This window comes from Rhipicephalus microplus, chromosome 2 (genome assembly GCF_043290135.1).
Source record: "Rhipicephalus microplus isolate Deutch F79 chromosome 2, USDA_Rmic, whole genome shotgun sequence".
Taxonomy (NCBI): Eukaryota; Metazoa; Arthropoda; class Arachnida; order Ixodida; family Ixodidae; genus Rhipicephalus; species Rhipicephalus microplus.
The window spans coordinates 269,387,170-269,407,783 of NC_134701.1; the positions used below are offsets into that span (position 1 = coordinate 269,387,170).

Genomic DNA, 20,614 nt, shown 5'->3' on the forward strand with positions numbered 1-20,614 from the left:
TGACAATAGGAGCCCCCCCCCCCCCTCGTGCGTGACCCAAATAGCGTCAAGACTTTTACGAGCGACCGTTCTAGACACGACACGGAACACGCCAGGATGTTCACATGTAAATAAAGAAAAAAACTCAGTACAGTGTCTCTGAATGGTGCATTAGAATTAGTAAGCGCTTGTAATATCCGTCATGCCATATATGAGCCGGTACACTTCGATTCTATTCGCACTGTTAACGCTACCACCATTCTGTGAGCCACGGAACACCGCACTTCGTCACTACGTTTGATGCGTGCAACTAAATGGAGTTGTTGCAGAGTTCGTTTACCTTTAGCTCACTGCTGCACAGCGGTGAACGATACTTGAACAACGGGTGCATCTTCGACGCATCGATACAATGCGTGCCATGGATCGGAACAGGTGAAGGACCACAAACGCCGACCGAGGGAATACGACGAGCAATGACTGAATAAAAAGCAAGGCCAGCTCTGCTTGTCGATGCAATCCAAGTGCGCACCGTTCTAGCTCGAGTGCGAGTGCCTAATGCTATGGCGGCTACGGAATGCTGCATGCATGGTTCGCTTGGCGCAAGAAAATAAGGTCAACGCCAGTATGAGAACATCGACAATGCGATAAACGGCTGCTTCCTGTGTGAAAGAACTTGTATAGGAGGCCATCTACGCAGCAAGGAAGTGCGACGCGTCACAATGTTCGAGCATCGCTTCGGAAACACGCCTCCTGCAGGAATCGTTTCGCTCTACTTCACCGGCCATGCGTGTTACACGTTCACTACTTTAAAAAGTCAGGACAAATATTGATTTTACACACTTATGCTGCAGTGTCATATCCATAGGCTGGTGAGATATATGAATACCTCACTCAGACACCATAAAAAAATATATCTGTAAATTTGGCTAGAGCGAACTAATTAAAGCCGACCTCTCTGCCTTCTGATAAATCCTCGTCTTTCTCTCTCACTTGTTTAGAGCTACATCGACCCCACACAAACCAAGATTATGCTCTATGAGACCCATTTGGGCTCAGACTGCCGGGTCGTTCTCAAATCGAACGACTCCGAGTGAATAGACTCACGAGTGATACTGCCTATTTAGACTTATGTCGAAATTAAATTCTGAAATTGCAGACATACAGACACCTTTCTTCAATCAGCGCACAATAGCTGCCTACAGACACAGCACAGCTGAAACACAACCTAATTCAACGAAGTTTCGCCTTCAAACCGAATATAACCAAGACAATACGGACTACCACGTCATTCTTGATAACAAAATTTTGATATTTGTTACTTCGAAGGGCCCACGGCAGATCATGCCAATTATGCAACATTGGAACGATGGAGCTCATTCTATGCCATTACCAATCCTTCCAGACTCAATGACGTTGTCTTGAAGCCAAAATCGCATTGATGCAATGTCATTTTTCGGAAATTTAAAAGTTATCAAATTTGGTCTATATGGTTTCAAGTGTACACAAGGTCACAAAAGCACTATTGTGTTTCTTAAAAACAACTGAGCTTTACGAACATTTGTATATGTGACTCTTCCGAGCCATAATGCTTTATTGATATGTATTTCTCTCTATCACAAGCATGAATACTTGAACACAATTTTTAAAATATACAACAGAGGGAACGTTATTCTTATTAAAGATACGTCATGCATGCTATAAAATCACGAAGGACGTTTTCAACGAAATTATCCGTATAACTGAAAACGTGCTAGCGTTTGCACTACCGACCATACGAAGTCAGCTGCACAACAAAATGCTTTGAGATGCCTCCGTTTTAAAAACGTCTGACTTGGTGCACAGGTGTTCCCTCTAGTTATTCCATTTGTTCAAAGTGTAACACATTAGCCGCGGTGTGATCTCGTACCTCCGTATTTTCCTCAATCACCTTGGATTCAGTATTTTTTTTTTACTAGTAACCCTTCTAAAGCAAGAGTACGCTCAAAATAACACTAACACATAAGCGCAACGGTATGAAACAACATTTAAATACACATTGTATTATCAGTACACTACGCGCTTCCTATAATTACTGACGTAATCTTCTAGCACTTCGGTGAGAACCCAGCATGTGTGGCACTACGATACTGCGCTGTAGTCTTCGATTCCACATAAATCGGAAGTCTACTACGCTATTGTCGATCCCGTTTGTTTGGCGTGACAGTGCATTAACCCTGCTGAGCCCGTCTTGTCTGCATATTTCGCTTTAGGTCGCATAGAGTTCAAACTTGAATGACTTCGGGCGTAACTGTCGTCAGCTTCCATTGTTTCAAGACACTACCTTTATCTGTCGACTAGGACGTAAGCACTTCACAGGTATGCGATGCGAGAGCAACTGCCAAGTACTCTTTTTTTTTTCCGCTCCATTCAGACAGAAAACTAGAAAAGAAAAAAAGGAATGCTTACGTACACCGTTGCTTGTGATAGATTACTCAATTGATAAGCTATACGCATCCTAGTAGGATAACACGTGCTTCGTGCGGTCAGCTGTCGAATCGGTATCGGACGCATGGACATTAGACACGTGACCGTGGAAGTGCAGTGTCAGAGTAACGATATATAATCAAGAGACAAACAAAAATAATTATTTTCATATTTTGGTCGTGTGGCATAACAAGCTCGAATCGGGCTGTGTTGGCCAGGCGTAAAAGAGCGACTAGTAAATATAATTATCGTTCGTCATATTAAAGAAAGCCAACAAACTAGGCTGATCGCGAGGCAAGCATTTCCGTATCATCGACAATAAGAAGCACTGAGAAATATAAAAAAGTTTAAAAAACCATACAAAAAATAATTGAAAGTGGCAGTTTCGACCCTAAGACAAAGTATTAGTTATAAACGCTGCGAAGTTGTACACTTGCACACTTGAGCCTCGTTTCGATGGCGTTTCAGAACGCTGGCTAGCCTAGCAGTATCACCAGTATGATCTGCGCAAGTTCAACCCCACTTCCACCACCCTCGAATACACTTCGGGGGTACACGTAAGACTTAGAGATACATGGTTAAGAAGCCTAGCTGGTTATGATTATTCCACAAATCTCTCCTATGCGCGCACACACGCACACACTCACAAATAAAGACCCAGGTTACAGAGGAATACAGCAAACCTATACAGTAGTTGCCCTGGAAAATCTTACGATTTGTGATGCCAAGCGGCAATGGAGTGCTTCAGACAAAATTATGGGCGTTTGTAGTGTTGTGGACGCTTGTAGTTTGTTGTGTTAAGCGAATTCACGTATAAGAAATCTGTTACAAAACTTTACACGTTTAAGTAAAAAAAATGAAGACAAAATGTGAAGAACTACCCTTGCGAAAAATAATAACTCCGAATGATTTTTATCGCGTCCAAAGGCAAGCAAGATATTAGGTCCTCCTCTTCTGCTTATAAACAGAGTCACAACCCGTCACAAAGAGTACTGGCGCACCTTCTTGTGCTTCGTACGGTGACTGCTACTCGAGGAAATTGCCGTAAGATGAAAGCACTTCCACACTTTGACACGAAGTTTTTGCTACATTTTTATGCGTGTAGAAGAACTACGAAGTTGGTGATGTCCGAGAAGGCTTTGGTTGACGACCCTTCGTATCGTCTAGGAATGTAATATTGAAATCAGTCGAGTTCATAATGAACTTGAGCACAATGTTAATTTTTTTGTGGATATAATACTAGCTATACAAAGTTTCTCAGCCAGACTGATAAGATTATGCGAGGCAAACCTTGAGCACTTGGCGCGACATGACGTAGCTGCAGTTTTATTACGCGGAAATGGCGCATCAAAGCTGTCTCACGTATGCCAAATCAAGGACAGTGCGTCCAAAGCATGAGAACGATAGGATGTGAGGAGTAAATAGTCTAATTATAACTTTAGAATTGCTCAGCCAGACAATTATCGCCATCGCCATAGCGGAGCACGGACCCATTATTACAGCATAATCAATGAATCAACTCAGAAAACGACCCCTGGTTGTGTGCTCCGTCTGTATAGCAAGACGTTAATACTACACGGTGTCTCCCACGCTGGTGTACTTTCAGTTAGAGGAGTTGTTTAAGCGTAATTTTCTGTCCACGTGATGCGCAGATGTAGGCTTCCCGTTCTGTATTCATCTTTCAGACGCTTAACAAATCAGATGTGTCGGTACATGTGCAGGTAACGCTTGTTTTGTCTGTACTTCCTTGTTGATGTTGTTGCTTATGAGCACGCCGACGAGCTGGAAATACAAGAACCTGAAATATTTTCTTCTCTTGGCGTGTTGCTTTTTACCGGCGACGGGTGAACACAATCTCAAATTTGTAAACCGGAGAGGTAACGCCTAGAAAACATATGAAGCATGCCAAAGCAGACACGAAGCTGATACGTGAACCATCAAAGGTATCGTTTGTGATGCTGTGCAAATAATATTCTACATCGCACCCGACGCGACACAAGAACACACCGCCGTCTCACTTCTAAAAATTGCCTCTCAATCGATAACATCTTGAAACAGTCACTTTAAAGAATAACAAGGAGCTGATTATACTTCTTCACCTAACTTCTCACAAAGGAATGTCATTCTTTCAGAAAATAAATTAGTGTATTGCGTGGTTTGAACACGAAAAATAATTACTGCTACTCTACCGGTGCTCTTCCTTCACCGCAAGGAAAGCAATGTTTATGTGATCCCGCTGTACAAGCATATATCTAGCACACAAACAACAACAAAAAAATGTAGGATAATTTTTATTCAACTGACACGGATTCGTTCAAATGCGGCGGCTATAGTCTGGTCCACTAAACATATGCCCCCGTGAAACCTGGCACTCGCGATAACACCAGTTATTCGAGCGGGAAACGAATCGACTCTAGCCAGTAACACAAGCACGCACGCGAAGAACAAAAGCGATTGTGCCGCAAACCCTTTTCTACGCAGCAAGGACTGATCGTACCTTGGCGATCGCACGGCTTCACTTGGCTCACGTTCAATATGGTTTTCGAGCATTCAGGGTTATTTCTCAACCTCGATCGAGGTAATCTAAGCCCAGCTGGCATTCGAGAAATGCAAGGGTGGGCGTTCTGAACGAATCTGGCACGACCGGCACCGATTGCAGAAACGGAAACGGAACGAGCAAAGGACGCGAACTTAACAGTTCTTCCCGCTGACAACTTCGTAGTGTATTCTTTCTACTGACGGTGCGAAAAGAAAGAAAGAAAGAAAGAAAGAAAGAAAGAAAGAAAGAAAGAAAGAAAGAAAGAAAGAAAGAAAGAAAGAAAGAAAGAAAGAAAGAAAGAAAGAAAGAAAGAAAGAAAGAAAGAAAGCTTGTTTCTCCCTGCCAGTATTCCTCGAGATGGTGTTATTTTCTGTTCTACACTGGCGACGAATCAGCTTCAAAGCATGGCCACGAAACACAATATCAACGGTAAGAAAAGACAAGGGGAGTGCTTCCAGCTGTTTCGTAAGTAGCTTTTCTTTTATTTTATGATACTGGCCTTGCGATTACAGCAGATCGATGACAAAAACTTTATTGAAATAGAAAAGTTCGCAGCAAGCCTACTCGTGAATCCACTCATGACAACGCCGCGCTCGAGCATTCATTTGGTGGTGGTCTGAAACACGCGGACCTGATTTGCCGCATGGACTAATAGACACGGCAGCATCACAGCACAAAACAATCCACAGAGAGCTACCCTTATAGCTGGGGCCTAGGTTACCACTACAGCTGTCCATCACATTTTCTCTATAGCCCTTTCCGACCTTTCTGGCCCTCAGTACAATACGGAAAAGGCGAGGTTAGTAAATACGTGGTGAGAATTTCGGTAAGTGAGTCTTATGGGGAATGCAAACTTACCTCGATGGTGTAGCTCTCATTGGACAGGTACATCGGCAAGTAACGCCGGTTAGAAAAACCGAGCGTAATCAAGTCTGGCATCTCGGACAAATTTTTTCCGTTTGTTCAGCGAACCCTCTCCGTTGATGCTCAAGTCTCAGCCCTGCACCGGCCGCACTTCTTGTTCCATAGGACTGGCCACACTTTTCGCCACACCTCCTTCTCCTCCAACACCACCACCACGACCTACGTCCATCCCGACCACCACGGGGAGGACGAAAGGAAAAAAAAAAGAAAGACCAGCAAAGCGTGAGGTAAGACTCACCCCAAGGTTTTTGATGACGGCCGTGCTAAAGCGCCTTGCGGCCAGCAGCATGGGATTCGAAGATGTCCCGACCGCGGTGCTGAAACGTCTCGCTGCCTGCAACATGGCTGCTCCTGGCTTTGTGGACTGCCGGTGGACAGTCTCTTCCGGGAGTACAGTTTAGATTTTTTTTTTCTCAAACAGGAAAGAGAAAACGGGGGCGACTCGAGGGGAGATGACAGGATACTCAAAAGGTGGTCGGTGGCAGATCACCGAAGACTGTCAGAACACCAGCCACACACACACACACACACACTCGTCTTGGCAGGCTGGATGCGCGCAATCAACCGTGGTACCTCGGGAGGACGCGATCTCGGCTTCACCAGAGCACGGCGGATGTGCTGCGTGGATGCGAGCTGCGTTCAGGTGCGTACGACTACGTGCGAGCGTGCGTAAGCCAGAGCCGAGTTTCATTCGCATTAAGAGAGGCGCCCCTTTCGGTGTTGGCGAAGGCGAGGGCCATGGTGCAGGTAGGACGCTACAGATGGAGGGAGGAGGAAGGGGCTACGTGTTGCCTCTCTTTTAGGTGCGGCTTCGTACTCACGCGCACGCACAATTGCGTCCTCTCCAAAAGACGCCGCCGTGCGGCTTAGAGAGAGAGAGAAAGGAAGAGATTATAACGTCTGTTGCTTTGTTATACGTTTATATTATTATTCTTTCGTTTCTTTCTCTCTGATTCTGGAGGACTGTAGATAGGAACACGAGTGCACTTTCCGCCGGGCGCCGATAGCGAACCACAGATGTCCATCAACGACAGTGGTCGAACAACGCATAGAATGCAGCGGCGCGGAGAGATACGAAAAGGTGCGCGAGGAAGGGCATGTGGGAAGGGAGTCTACGCGCTGGATCGTATCAGTTCGCAACGCTGGAGCGAACACGCGAAGCACAGGAGCAACACAACTAGGGTAGGGAGATTTAGAAATAGTGCTCCCAAGCGGCTTCGCGTACACCGCCGAGAAACCGAGCTTCCTTGTACGCATTTTGGGCTGTTTTGACCGCGTAATATATATAATTTAACCGAGGGTTACACATTTCTAAAGGTCCCTAATGACTACAGACACAAGAGATAAGTTTCTATGTTCGTATCTAGCGAAACACACAGAGAGAGGAGCGGGCATCGACCCAGTAGCACATCACAGATCAAGACACTGAAGCGCTAATAGCAGCCACAAAGGCTAATGCCTAGCTTTGTCGTCGCCAGTAGATCGGTCTGACAGAGGTTACCACAGCGAGGAGGAATACGGAGAAGCTCCGTAGCTCCTTTCATAATATGACAATTACGAAATTCATGACAAGATTGCAACACGAAATTATAGATACTTTGATCAGGAACTGCGGCGTTATGACAAACGGGAACACGCCAGTAACTTTCTCAGTGAAAAACACAAGAGGCATACGAGATACTGAAGAACTATAGGACCTCCTTTTACACATAAATACCACGTGTATCAAGACGACGATTTACGTCGTCATCTTACCAGTAATAAAAATATAAAAATATTTGCTTCTAAATGAACAACAATATTTGAGAATTCGAATTTTCAGAACCAACACGGCAGTACAGGCTATAGCCGGCCTCTGCAGCAACATGAGCCTTCCACTATTCATTACATAAGAGTGAACCACTGAACTATCGCTCTTTCATCAATCTTGAGGCACGCAGACAAGATGGCTAAGGCGACGTGTACTAAGCAATTCGCGACACAGTCCACAGCTGCAGTCTTTTAAACAGAAGCCACGAAGGTCTGTAGATGAACACTACCGCAGGTACATTATGTTTAGGGAAAAATTACTCAAAAATGAAGCCCCAGGAGGTGAGAAAAGGACAACGCATGCGTCATTTTCTGGTTTTGCCACTATAAGTTGCTGCAAATGTCGTATGTTATGATTAAATAGTCAACGTTGCACCGAACGAACAACCACACAGAGAAACACACATATACACCACGGGCGCTGTTCATTTGGCGCGACGTTGACTATTTAATCAAGACATGCGCCAACTAGCCCAACAGCGAGTTCTACTGTCGTATTTTATATTGACGACCACATCCACAATGTCCGCGGGAAATTGTTAGAAGGTTGTGTTTTTGCGTAAGAAGCCCTTCATCATTCTTCTTTTGCAAAAGCTGCAAGTATATCGTATCGAGAGCTGTGCCAAAACTTTCGCGGCGAAGCAGGATTAGAAAAGTCTAATTCATCTCTTGCATTTCGAAAACAACCAGTCAAATAAACGTCAATTTTCCGGGCAGACGACTTGGAGTTCGCCAATATTACCAAAAGGCTACCCGGGGCACTTTAGAAATTTTCGACAGGAAATTGTCAAGTTTTCGTAGCTCCTCTTGATAATTAATAGGGCATTACTTCGGACTTAGCTTGTTCGAATTTCAGAAGCCCAGTCAATGGACCGGTCGCGCAGTGTGCTTGCACAGTGAATAATCCCATAGGTAAGAAAAAAGTATTGGAACTCAGACTAACTCAATAAATGTATTGTGCTCTGTGAGCTCACATCGACTCGGATACACCGAAATTTTCTTCAAGCGAATTTACTCGGACACACCTAACTTTTTCTCAACCAGAGTCACTCGGACTGAAAATCGCCAACATATTGCTCAGATGGACACACTCAGACTCAAACTCACGGTTCGACCCGAGTCTGCAGGGTGAGCCCGAGTTGTCGACTCACGAGTCCACTGGCGTAAAAAAAAAAAAATCTTTTCCGATCATGGTGCGAATCCCCCTTACCGCCAACATTGCACATAATCGGTGTTCCACCATTCGCATTTCGATATTACGCCTACAAATACCAGGTAGCAGTGGTCGCAATGCAGTAAAACTGCGTTTTATTAAACATGCGACTCACATGCACTAGCTATTTTTATCAAGGACGTCTCGTGAAAGGGTTTGTGGGGGAGGACATGGCACCCCCTCCTCCCTACTCGCGCCTCCGTTCAATAAACATAGAGGTGCCGCATGAACGCTACTGCGTTGAGACACGCGTGCAGAGATTACCCTATGAGCGTAAGCTGATACTATAGGCCAATAATGAGGTGAATAGGTGGGACCATAGGCCGGCAATAGAATGTGGAGCTCACTCACTGAAGAAATCTATTTTACGCGTAAGGTTCACTATAGGACTCTCCCCAATTATTTCGTACACGCAACTCACTGGGATTTAAACTCCCTAAAGGTACACGCCACAGATTTCGACAAAAAAATTTCCGATGGAGCAGTGGTAGACATTGCTCACCAGCGAGGAAAAGGAGGCCCAGGTGGCACTCCTGCACCAGGCGCGGCGGGCTGCTGAGGCCAGTTTGAAACGAAAAAAACTGTAGTACAAGAGCAAAATGCAAAGAAGCGATAACTCAGTGAAGGTTTTTTTTTTCTTTCTTTCTAACATTAGCATTGAAGCAACGAAGACGTCAACATGTCTTCTCGACATTATTTACTTGAGAGTGGCGCCTTTTACAGCTCATAATAGGAATTTTTGGGGTTATACGTTTCAAAATCGTGACATTACGAGGGACACCCATCACTTGGTGTTCCACCACCCGGTGCCCTTTAACATGCATCTAACTCCAAGTACACGGGAGTCGTGCATTTCCCCACCACCGAAATGCGACCGGGCTTCGATCCCGCGACCTTCGGACCAGCAATCGAGTACCCTAACCAGAAGACCACCTTGGCAGGTGTAGGACAAATAGTATCCGCTGTTAGCTCTAAGAGCTACGTCTGTATAGCTACTCTTCCCTCATTCGTAACTACAGAGACAGCCGAGTACGTAGAAGACAACTTGCCGCACGAACGAGTGAGTGAGTGACCTTGAACGAACGACTACGCGCCGCTTTCGGCGCATATATACCGGTACACAAGCTATGGTTGTCGTTTCCTAGAGTATAGGCGGTCTGCTGAGCGGTTAATGCGCAAATGGGAGCGGCTGCCCGTAATAGAGTTTCACGCAGCGTCATCTACGGTAACGTGGCACGGTGTAATGTCTCGCGCTTTCGCTACGGGAAACTCATCAACGCAGCATAATAGCGGGTGGAGCGATCTCGAAACGCAACACTCAAATCAGCGTCTCGCCGAGTTATGGGCGGAATCACAGCGAAATCGCGTCACAGCATTCAAACGAGCGGACGTCACTGCATCCACGTAACTGATACTTAAAGGTCAAAAGCAAGGTCGCTTCACTGAAGAAATACAATGGTGTGTTTTACCACTGCCAATTATGACGCAATTACTTGCTCTGCCCCATCCAACCGAATCAAATAAAATTGTTGGATATGAAAAATGAGGACAAAAGTATAGCGTCGACAAAAAGGCACAAACAATCCTCCGAGTATTCACACAGCCTGCTGGGCAGCTGCTGAACGCGTACAAAAGAGTAGCTTAACGCTGCAGGCCCCATTCCGAAGACGTTCAGAAGCTAGTTGACTCTCTGTAACACTTGGAAATGAACGTCTGGTGCTCGTCGCACGGCGAAGCACTACGTAATGCAATCGAGCAGCAGCTCTCTGGCAAGACAAAATCAGACGCAGTGTGAAAAAGACGCAATAAATAGGGCGTGCGCTATGGCTTCATTGAACGTAACGAACTAAAACCTGCCCGCCACGGTGGTCTAGTCGTTAAGGTACTCGGCTGCTGATCCGCAGGTCATGGGTTCGAATCCCGGCTGCGGTGGCTGCATTTCCGATGAAGGCGGAAATGTTGTAGGCCCGTGTGCTCAGACTTGGGTGCACGTTAAAGAACCCCAGGTGGTCGAAATTTCCGGAGCCCTCCACTACCGCGTCTCTAATCATATGGAGATTTTGGGACGTTAAACCCCACATATCAACTAAAACCTCCCCGAAAACTTGGAGGATGATTGAGCTTTTGAGCGTACATTGATCGTTTCAAACTATCCCAGAATACCTACTGCAAGTACAGTTGTGAAGTGCCTACTACCCCATAATCATTCCTTTTGTGAATCATTGAAGAGCCGCATACGCGCCCGTCAGGTAACAAGTGAGCTTACGCAGCCGCTCACTTTCTTGACGCTTTTGCTGATGCTGATGATCATATAATTCTGCGCATTTTGTAAAGGGTGGGTCATTGCGCAATCAGCATGTTTTGACAGATGACGCGATTCTGCTTCTGCCGCGCAATGTTACATGGCTTAAAGAAATTACTCCTTCGCATATCATTCATGTAGTGTATTTTTGTTTCGAAGCTTGTTTGCATGCTAAGGCGTGGCTTCGTCGTAGAGAAACTGCTTGCCACGCAGAAGGCATCGGTATCGTTCTCATTCGAACTAAATGTTTTCACTGTGTATTTTTTTTGCTATTCACATGCATTCTTCATTCATTAATTTGTTAACTGGTTCATTCACTAACAGCCAGCAACAGCCTTCGCCTGCGTATGTCACGTGTACGGAATGTGCACCGAAGGACAATAGTTGTATGAAACTGTCTAGGAAGAAGGAAGGGGCTACGTGTCTAGTATTGTCTAGTATTTCCCGATCGGCATTCAAGAATGAGAGCAACCCTAACTGGTGGGCCCATTTCAGTCAGTCACAAACATGCGAAGCCATAAACGCTGAACCATTAGAATCGTGGAATATTTTGCGATGCCGAAGGTCAGCGATTAAAGGAAATCTACACGCACACGCACACACACACACACACACACACACACACACACACACACACACACACACACACACACACACACACACACACACACACACTGCACAGTAAAATTTGAAAGAGTGGCCTCACTAGAGCCCTCTTTAAAAGGGTGACTATAGTTGCAGGGTGTACCCACTACGCCGTACATCACCACCCTTTTTGCGAAGTCAGAAACCACAAACTATATATGCTAATATTATTCGTCATTCTGCTCCTACCACGTCTGACCACATCTGTTAACGCGATTCCTGGCCTGACATGACACCAGTATAGTGTTTTTGCGAAAGAGTTTCAAGCATAGGCATGGCTCTAAGGTACAGAATACTCCACTTCCACGCAGAGGGCCGGGTTCGAATCTCATCTGATTCTCAATTTGTTTTGTTTTTCTCGTATTTTGCGCGAGAGTTTAGATTAGAGCTGCGCCAACTCCTCAGCCAGCAGCAAAGTAGATCCTACGAGATGCGCATTACAAAAGTGCAGTTGGTGTTTTTGAAGACTGTACACTTTAACGCACCTTTATGAATGACTCTGGCGTATATGTGTATGCGTGACTGTACATCTCATTTGTGCGTATACTTATATGTGATCATAGCATACACCACAGTCATCACCCGCCATCTGAAGTAGCAAGCCAGGGAATGAACCAGGCTAACGTTTCTGGGGTGCACATTAACAATTGTTATCTACCTGACACACTGACCCACCTAATACTCGCGCACACATGCATTATACGCAGAAACACATCGCCTTCCCTGCATGCCCGTATCGCCAGACAATAAACCAAAGAGCTTCTCCAAACGTAGGAGGCCAAACGTTTCTCAGATGACCTGGACTGACAACTCTAGGTCTCGGCATCAGGGCCAAGGAGGCAAGCGAAGGCCAGAAGGTTCCTGGAATGATGTGACCACCTGTGACAGGTTCGGTAAGTAAAGCCAGTCGGGCTAGCTGTGAACGTTATTATCTGGAGAGAAAAGGAGGGGAGCGTTTCATTTGCCTGAAAAAAATATATTTTCGCAAAAAGAAAAAAAAACCCGAAAAGCGGAACGCTAAGATCAACAAAAGGTAAACTTACAAACACCGGCAGTTCTCGTTAACGAGGGGAAACCCCTACGAGTCTAAACAGTCTCACGAGTTCTTGAGTTGGAGTCCAGGCGCGCAAGGAGATAGATACGGCTCACCAGCGGTTCACGCCCTTCAACACCACAAAACTACGGTAGAAGCGGGTACGTTTTCGAAGCGGAACGTTTTCGAAGAATAAGCATTCCTTCCTCATGTTCCCTTCACAGCCATGTAGCTACGCCCAGTTTTGCAAGCAAAGTTTTACCTTCACAACAAAGTTAAGGATGTGAGATATCTTGGAGCGGCTCTATTGTTCATAACACGCACGCTTCACGGCTACTGTAGTACATCTACACCCACGGCCGACCGTCACTCGCACCAGGGTTGCCACTGACTTTCGAGTGAAATTCGTCAAACGACGAGTGAAAAGTTGCCAAAAGTCACCATTTTGCTTTAAATATCGGCAAAATTGTCACAACTGTACCTAAGTGACGTGTCTGGTAATAGCGATTGCTAATTATTTATAGCCCCATAAAGTACAGTACCATCCGCAACCCCTAAAATATACGGATGTTTTTCAATGCCAGTCGCATCCCCGCTTCAGCAAAAAAAAAAAATAGAAAAATATGTCGCCCATTTGTTTTGAAGAGTATAGAATGCGTAACTCAGTAGAGACCTAAACCGGAAATCGCCGAAAATTCACCCATGTCACCATTCATAGTTTTCTGTCGCCGCGGGCCTCTCGAATTCGCCATTTTGGGCGAAAAGTAGCCACCGGCGGCAACGCTGAGTCGCCCCGAGAACTGCCGCGCCGTGAGCATGACCGTGTTCTCGCTACAGCGGACGCCAACAACAACGCGCGCGCCGCGCGAAAACAAACCGGCGGGTACAGCACGTGAGGCGCGGCGAGCGAACACACAAGAGCACGTACACGCGCCGTAGATGCAGGAAATTGCTGGCGCCTTTCCCAGCGGCACGTCCACTTTAATTCGGGGGCGGCAGGGAGGTTGCCGTCGGCCTTGCCGCTTCGTTCGTCCGCGCCAGACGTGCAGCTACGGTTGTACTAGAGAGAGAGAGTTACACAAAGGTATGTCGAAGGAAACGAGTAAAAACAAGTTGCCCTGTATGTGGCGGGACGTTACGTCGTTAGAGTGGGTATATATACAATGCAACACGTGTATTCTGTATGAGTGAATGAAAGCCCTCTCAACTTCCTCAGAGCAAGTGACGTCCATGCGCCACGTTTCACTACGTTTAGCTGTGGTTGTATAGTAAAGAGTTACAAAGGAGTTTTGAAGGAAGCGAGTATAGGAAAAAACATTGACCGCGCGAAGTTTCGCAGTTGGAGAATTTATAAGCAATGGAGCATGTTTACTCTATAGACATCAGACTCAGGAGTTTTGCGGACACGCAGCGCCACCTGTCGACGCAGTTTTGAGTAGTGCAAAGCCCGACTCCCTTGCACAGTTTGCTGCGCAGCCAGGTGCAACTACAGCGAACGACACAACGAATGGGCTAAATGTTATATGTATTTTCGCATTGACCACTGAGAAAAAGAGCTACGAATTTCTCTCCGCTATATAGTCAGAGGCGTCACCGAACCGTCGTGAAGTGCTTGCTGGTTCACTCGCCTGAACGACGGCGAAAACAAGAGAAGGCGCAATGGCTCCGCACTCTTCGAAAAAATACTCCAGTCTGCACTACTGTTGCGTTGGGAATTGCCACGGAAATGATGACATCAGTTTTACTGATTTCCGTAGCTTCCGCAAAGCAGAATGGCGTGAGCGCTAAATACAGGCCGTTGCGAACGTGTTGTGTATGCGAATACTCGCGTTCTCCACGGCCGTTCGCTTGCGCAAGTGTGATAATGTAGGTCTCCTGTTATTGTTTTGAGTAGTCTTGACGGAGAACCGTGGTAACTTTGATTATTAGCTTAACAGACCCCCTGACCATGGTGCGCGACGTGCAGCAGTAGACAGGTGATGCCCGGCCGCGATAAACATCGCACACGCTGCGACCACCGATAATCTGAAGTTATCGCCACCACACATCATTACGCACACTAGGGCTTTGAATGCTCTAAGTGCTGGCTTTAACTAGGAAAAGCGAATATGTGCGTCATACAGGTAAATCGCAAAATGATCACGACCACAAACATTTTTTTTTTTTTTGCGTTGATCTCCGGCATTACCGGAGCTATCTCGGAGGCATCGGTTTTGCCTTTCGTTGTACACTGAGAAATTGGGCACGCATGAATCCCCATTTGCAGTGCCCACACACGGAAGACAACCGTCAACAGAGCATTCGAGCATGCGTAATAAAACACCTCAATGCACAACAAGCAACTGCAAGCAAGAAAGCAACTGCGAAGAGAAAATCACCAGGGCCATTCGTGCCTGATAAAGCGAACTTCGTACCACTGATCGCATAGATTGTTCGTGTATGTGCTTAGTTTAGTGCTTGCCTCGAACTCCATGTCATGCGATGCTCACTTGCACTTAAATTTCCAGGTGCAGCACGCCTAAATAAATTGAACATATTTAGCATTCTGCCCGCATTTCGTTTTGATGAGCTTCCTCCTTTTATGAAGTAAGCTTGAATTGAAGGAAGAAGCTTGCCAGGTCCTTTATTTTCAGGAAACCATGCGTCAAGGCCAGCAAAATAGGAGGGCCTATGCACGTTCGCTTGCGGACTGCAATTTGTGCACTACCCAATTATGACCAGCGCGGCGACGGGGGCGCTGGCGGCGGCGTTTTTCGCAGCGCCACCTGGGCAGAGTCTAACGTCTACAGTAGGGAATACAGCCCCTCTCAACTTCCTGAACAGAAGTGACGTCCATGTACCACGCTTAACTACTTTTCGCAAATTTGCTGAATTTCTAATTGCAACCAACGTTTCGCCACCAGATGTCATTCTACACGCTACATTGTTCAAAACATCTGGATTGTGCAACCCGATCCAGGAATACCTTGACTTACATCTGCCAGGACTGACATTCAGTGTGATGTTTTTTAATCACATGGCCTTTAATTGGGGCACGTCTACATTTTTTTTTTTTTTGCGTACACTGGTGATCATAAAAGTCACAAGCCACTACTCGTATAATCATATATGATAGCGTGGCCTGGAAACTTTTGACCGCCCCTTTACCATACCATGCTCGTGGACCACGCTCGCTACAATGGAAATACTTTTTTTGCTAATATCTAATTTCTTACCTCTTTACATTCTTCTTAGTCTCCTTAATTCAAACACCTCGTTTGAAGCAGTAAGCGCTGCTGATAACAAGACTGTTACCTTCAACTTTTATTACATTCAGTTCTTTCTCATTATTTTAGATTCTACGCACGACACCTAATGTGTATGTTTCTTTCCGCGGAACAATAGTAGATACGAATCAAATCTCTCTCTTTCTTTTAAAGCGGCACGCTTGGCATATTTCTGTCGCGAACCCTATGGGATGGTGGAACGCCTATGGTGTTTACAGCAAGAAAGTGCAGTACACGCCGCATGAAAAAAAAAGAAAGAGAAAAAGAAAGAAAAAAAGAAAAAAAAGAAAAAAAGAAAGAAAAAAGAGAGAAAGAAAAAAAGAAAGAAAAAAAGAGAAAAGAAAGAAAGAAAGAAAGAAATAAAGAAAGAAAGAAAGAAAGAAAGAAAGAAAGAACGGGCGTGAGTAAATAGTATCCTTCTGCAGCAAAATTACACCTCGAGGCGTTGGTTTATATTCTAGATGTGTTGCAGGTAGACCTTTAGCGCTTACTTCCTCAAAAGAGTTGCATTTAAGTTGCAAGGTCAGCAAAAGCACGGGACAAGAGGGGGGCAGTGACCAGAATTTTTCCTGCTTTTCCGCATCCCCACGAAATGTGAAAAAGTGATAGCGAGCCGCCACACCACGGGGAAAATGGGGAAAGGGAGTTTTAGGTAAACAACTTTTATATGCGTGTGTTTATATTCGTATGCGCGCGTGTATGTATCCACCAGCAAAACTCTAGATTTTCGATGGAGCTTTCTCACCTGGTTGCACCAAAGCTTGCGACAAGTACAGCTCAACGCTGAACAGACCGTCTCCAAACGCGCTTCGAAGTTGTTTCGGCTGAAGGCAGGTGTCGCCATCTTCAGACGTTAGCGCTAAGCGCGGCTCGCAGAGCGCTCGCGACGATAGTTTATGGCAAGCCCGTCAAGGTCGGCAGGGCGCGTGCTCATCGCCTCAGCGAAAACCGCGAAAAACATCCACGCACTTTCCGAAAGCAGCGCCATCCATGCACTTGCGCCCCTCGATTCCCCGATTCATCGTTCACATCAGTTCCGCGTTAGAGGCTCGCGTTTCGCGGAACTTTTGCGTCCACCATTTCCGTTGCCCGCCGCTCCCACTGCTGTCCCGCCACCCTGACGGAAACGTTCCACACGCCATTCGAACAGTTCCATATGTTCCCGTATTGTTACAGAATGGCATGGTAAATGTACAAAGAACAGACGCATTCCACACGGAAACACGAGGAATTATTGGAACGGCGTGCGGAGCGTTTAAGTATAGGAACTCCGCAGTGGTTCTAAACGTCACGTGACATCGCTTTCACTCGAAAACCACTTGACGCCCGAAGCCAAAGAAACTTGGGAGAGGGCATCGCATCCTAAGAAGGCGGACTAGTGGTATACTTAACCTGTCCTGGCACTGCGCCGTGCTCCCGACCGGGTTGCAGAAATTAGGTGCCTTTTCTCATCTTCTAATCACTACCACCACCACCCTACAGGAAAACGTAGATGGGCAATTCGCTCACAAAGCTTAAAAATGCATCGTTTGTTTTTTTTTTCTTAAACGCGAGGCGTACAAAACGAGGATGTTTCCTACCGCAATAATGTAAACGCCAGAAAACTGTTTTCCGCCATCATCCCATAAAATTTACATCTATTGTGATATGTCGTACCTGTATTTAAGAAGAGGACAAGCATCACATAACTCGAGCATGGATGGCCGGTGCAGAATCGCAGGAAATGAAAGAAAAAAGAATGCAAGAAAATGTGTGGCAGTAGTATTTACAGGGGAGGTAAATGCAATAAATAGTTTGCATAAAGACGAGCTAGAGCTTACTGACTAATTTCAAACGAAAATTCAAAGCTTCACATTGCTGAAAATAATAATAATTGTTGAGGTCTACGTCCCGAAACCCCGATATGATTATGAGGGACGCCGCAGAGGAGGTATCCGGAAATTTAAACAACGTGGCGTTCTTTGACGTGTGCCTAAATCTATGTACACTGTTCACTCGCATTTCCCCTCCATCTAAATTCAGCAGCCGCGGCCGGGACTCGATCCCGCGACCTTCGAACCAGCAGTTGTGCACCACAACCACTAGACCACTATGGCGGGTGACGAAACTAATAAAATCATAACGCTTGGTATAGTTCCGAGATCTCAGAAACGTGAAGAAGCTGAACTCAGCCGACGATTTCAGAAACTTTCTCTCAGCATTGCAATCCGGGCACACCGATGAAATACGTCCCACTGAATCTAAAGCACTATCATCACAACATCCAACGTATTGGTAAGCCGAAACCGCAAAAGTGACGGTAGGTCGTGAACGTGTCGTTGCCTTGTTTGATACACATATATGTTGCCTGTACACATGAGCAGACTAGTGGTAAAGAACCACGTTACCCTTGAGCGCCCGGAGCTTATAACTGACTTCCTTCCCGTGCTATATAAGTATGCGGGTGTTTATGAGCGCCAACGCGGCGTCGATGACCCTGACCCGATGAAGCTTTCGCCGGCAATCTCCAACAATTCCGTTTCGGCAGTCTCAAGGCAACCCGGAGTATCTGGTATTTTCGCACGTGCAGACGATTTGCACCGTGGAACGAAAGTATATAGAGACGCGCGTCTGCGCGAGGTTTCATACAATGCCCGTCACACATATGCCAACGGTACGCAACTTCTGGTAGATGTGGCCTCGACGTGCATTAACTTGTGAATAGACGCGCATATACATGAAAGAGATTGTAACCGGTTGCGTTTTCAATCCTTACCAACGAGTTAAAGGCGCTTTGCTCACACTACTGTCGCAGACAGACGTAATATACGGACACGTTCATATAATGCGAAATTGTTTATACGAACGTGTTCTGAGTGAGAACTCCTTCACTACGTCAAATTTTTCTCACCAGTAATAATGTTTTTTATGAAAACTACACTTATCGATAACTGCGATCGCACAACCAGCTTATACAAATCGTTCTGAGGATATATATACTAGTTACCACGCTTTCTAATTAGACTCTACGGCTTTATGCACCAGAACCGCGACCCCATAATAAAACAGACCCTATTTGCGGACTTTGAATATTAGTCACCCGGGGTTTAATTTTTTTTAAAGCACCTCGTATGCTGGGCAGCGACCGTTTTTGTAATCTGCGCTACTGCATAGCGGCCGGTTTCGGACCCGCGACCTCGTGTGACGCAATGGACGCTGTTTGCTCACCACCCAGCACATATGACGGCTACGACCGCGAGTCAAAGTGCGCAAGTAGTGAGTTCGATACACCCGAAATTCAGTAGCTCATTTTTCCCCCCTGCCGCTATACATGCTATGCTGCTCCCCCCTATCACTTTATAACGTACTGAATGTCCCCTAATGAATGACCAATGTGATTGAAGAAAATGTTTAAACCAAAACTTCACACGTAATAAAAGAGTTGTTTTCCCCTACTTTGGTATCATTAAGAATAGCTAAAGAAATAAAAATGAGAACAACAATTACTCGTGGTTATCTTGATAAGTTTCTCTCCACTCTATTTTCAGATTATCTAATTTTTATTTTGTCTCTTCAAGCTTCATCATACCTGCTTTTGCAACAATCAAAAACAAAATTACAAGTGTTCCCACGTATTAAACCTCAATATGTAAGGTTCACGTAGCCATAAAGCGAGTGCATCGGTGGAGCAGATCATCTTTTTCTTTTCCTCTATTCGTTGCCATGGCCATGCGTGTACTATTTTTATAACGAAAATGCTCTGCGAGAAAGTTTAGAGTTGCGTTACTGCAACGCTTCACACTGCACGCAAAGCTCTTCAAGCTGATTTTACCTGTAAAAGTGGTTTAGATTGCTGCATGAAGGGTTAGCACGTTAGCGCAATAAGATAACAGGAGGTTTCCGAATGACTCCGCGTATGGCATAGTAAGGGCGTACTATTGCGAAAAAATATTTTTTTTGGTGATTGCCACATTCTCGACATGTAATCATACTAAGTATGCTAGTGTGGATTAGCGAGCTTTTAAAATAGTATCCCCGAGCATAATTACGTATCCAAATACATAAAGTTTCGTCGCGCATTTTACCGCGTTCTTTTGTATACACCGATGACGGTGTTCCCATTGTTTATGTCATCTATCTGGTAAAATGCTTATCTTTCTCCTCTTTGGCGCAGAGACTCGATAAGTATTACTACAGACATCGCAGCAGCGATAAAGATGACTTCCTTACGATACAGCTCCTAGACAAGCGAAAGCTAGTGACACCGAAGCACTGTAACATAGCAGCAAGCGAAAATTCAAGCTGCGAAATAAAAAATAGAAAATTACATCGCATAGCAGCAGATTCTGCGCACTCCACGAGACCGCTCGTTTTATTGATCTACAGCATGTTGTTCTAGTTCTGAAATAACAACAAAGAAAATAGTTTTCAAAAATATTGGGTAGTTTGCACCACCACTACA

At 45.5% G+C, this 20,614-nt stretch overlaps 1 protein-coding gene across 5 annotated transcripts in view; it reads right to left on the minus strand.

The window, feature by feature from the left end:
- The window catches only part of LOC119169988 (sodium-dependent dopamine transporter-like), a 121,739-nt gene that overhangs the window by 73,749 nt on the left and 27,376 nt on the right, over window positions 1–20,614 (minus strand). Inside the window, exon 2 of one of the 5 annotated variants that reach the window (XM_037420997.2) lies at window positions 5,840–6,064. The exons of 2 other annotated variants lie outside the window; for them this stretch is intronic. In XM_037420997.2, the coding sequence (XP_037276894.2) occupies window positions 5,840–5,920 (81 nt within the window). In that variant the 5' untranslated portion in view covers window positions 5,921–6,064. Of the gene's footprint in view, window positions 1–319; window positions 975–5,839; window positions 6,065–6,143; window positions 6,524–20,614 lie in introns of those variants that run through there. 2 more of the 5 variants (XM_075881375.1, XM_075881368.1) reach the window with 2 other exon arrangements.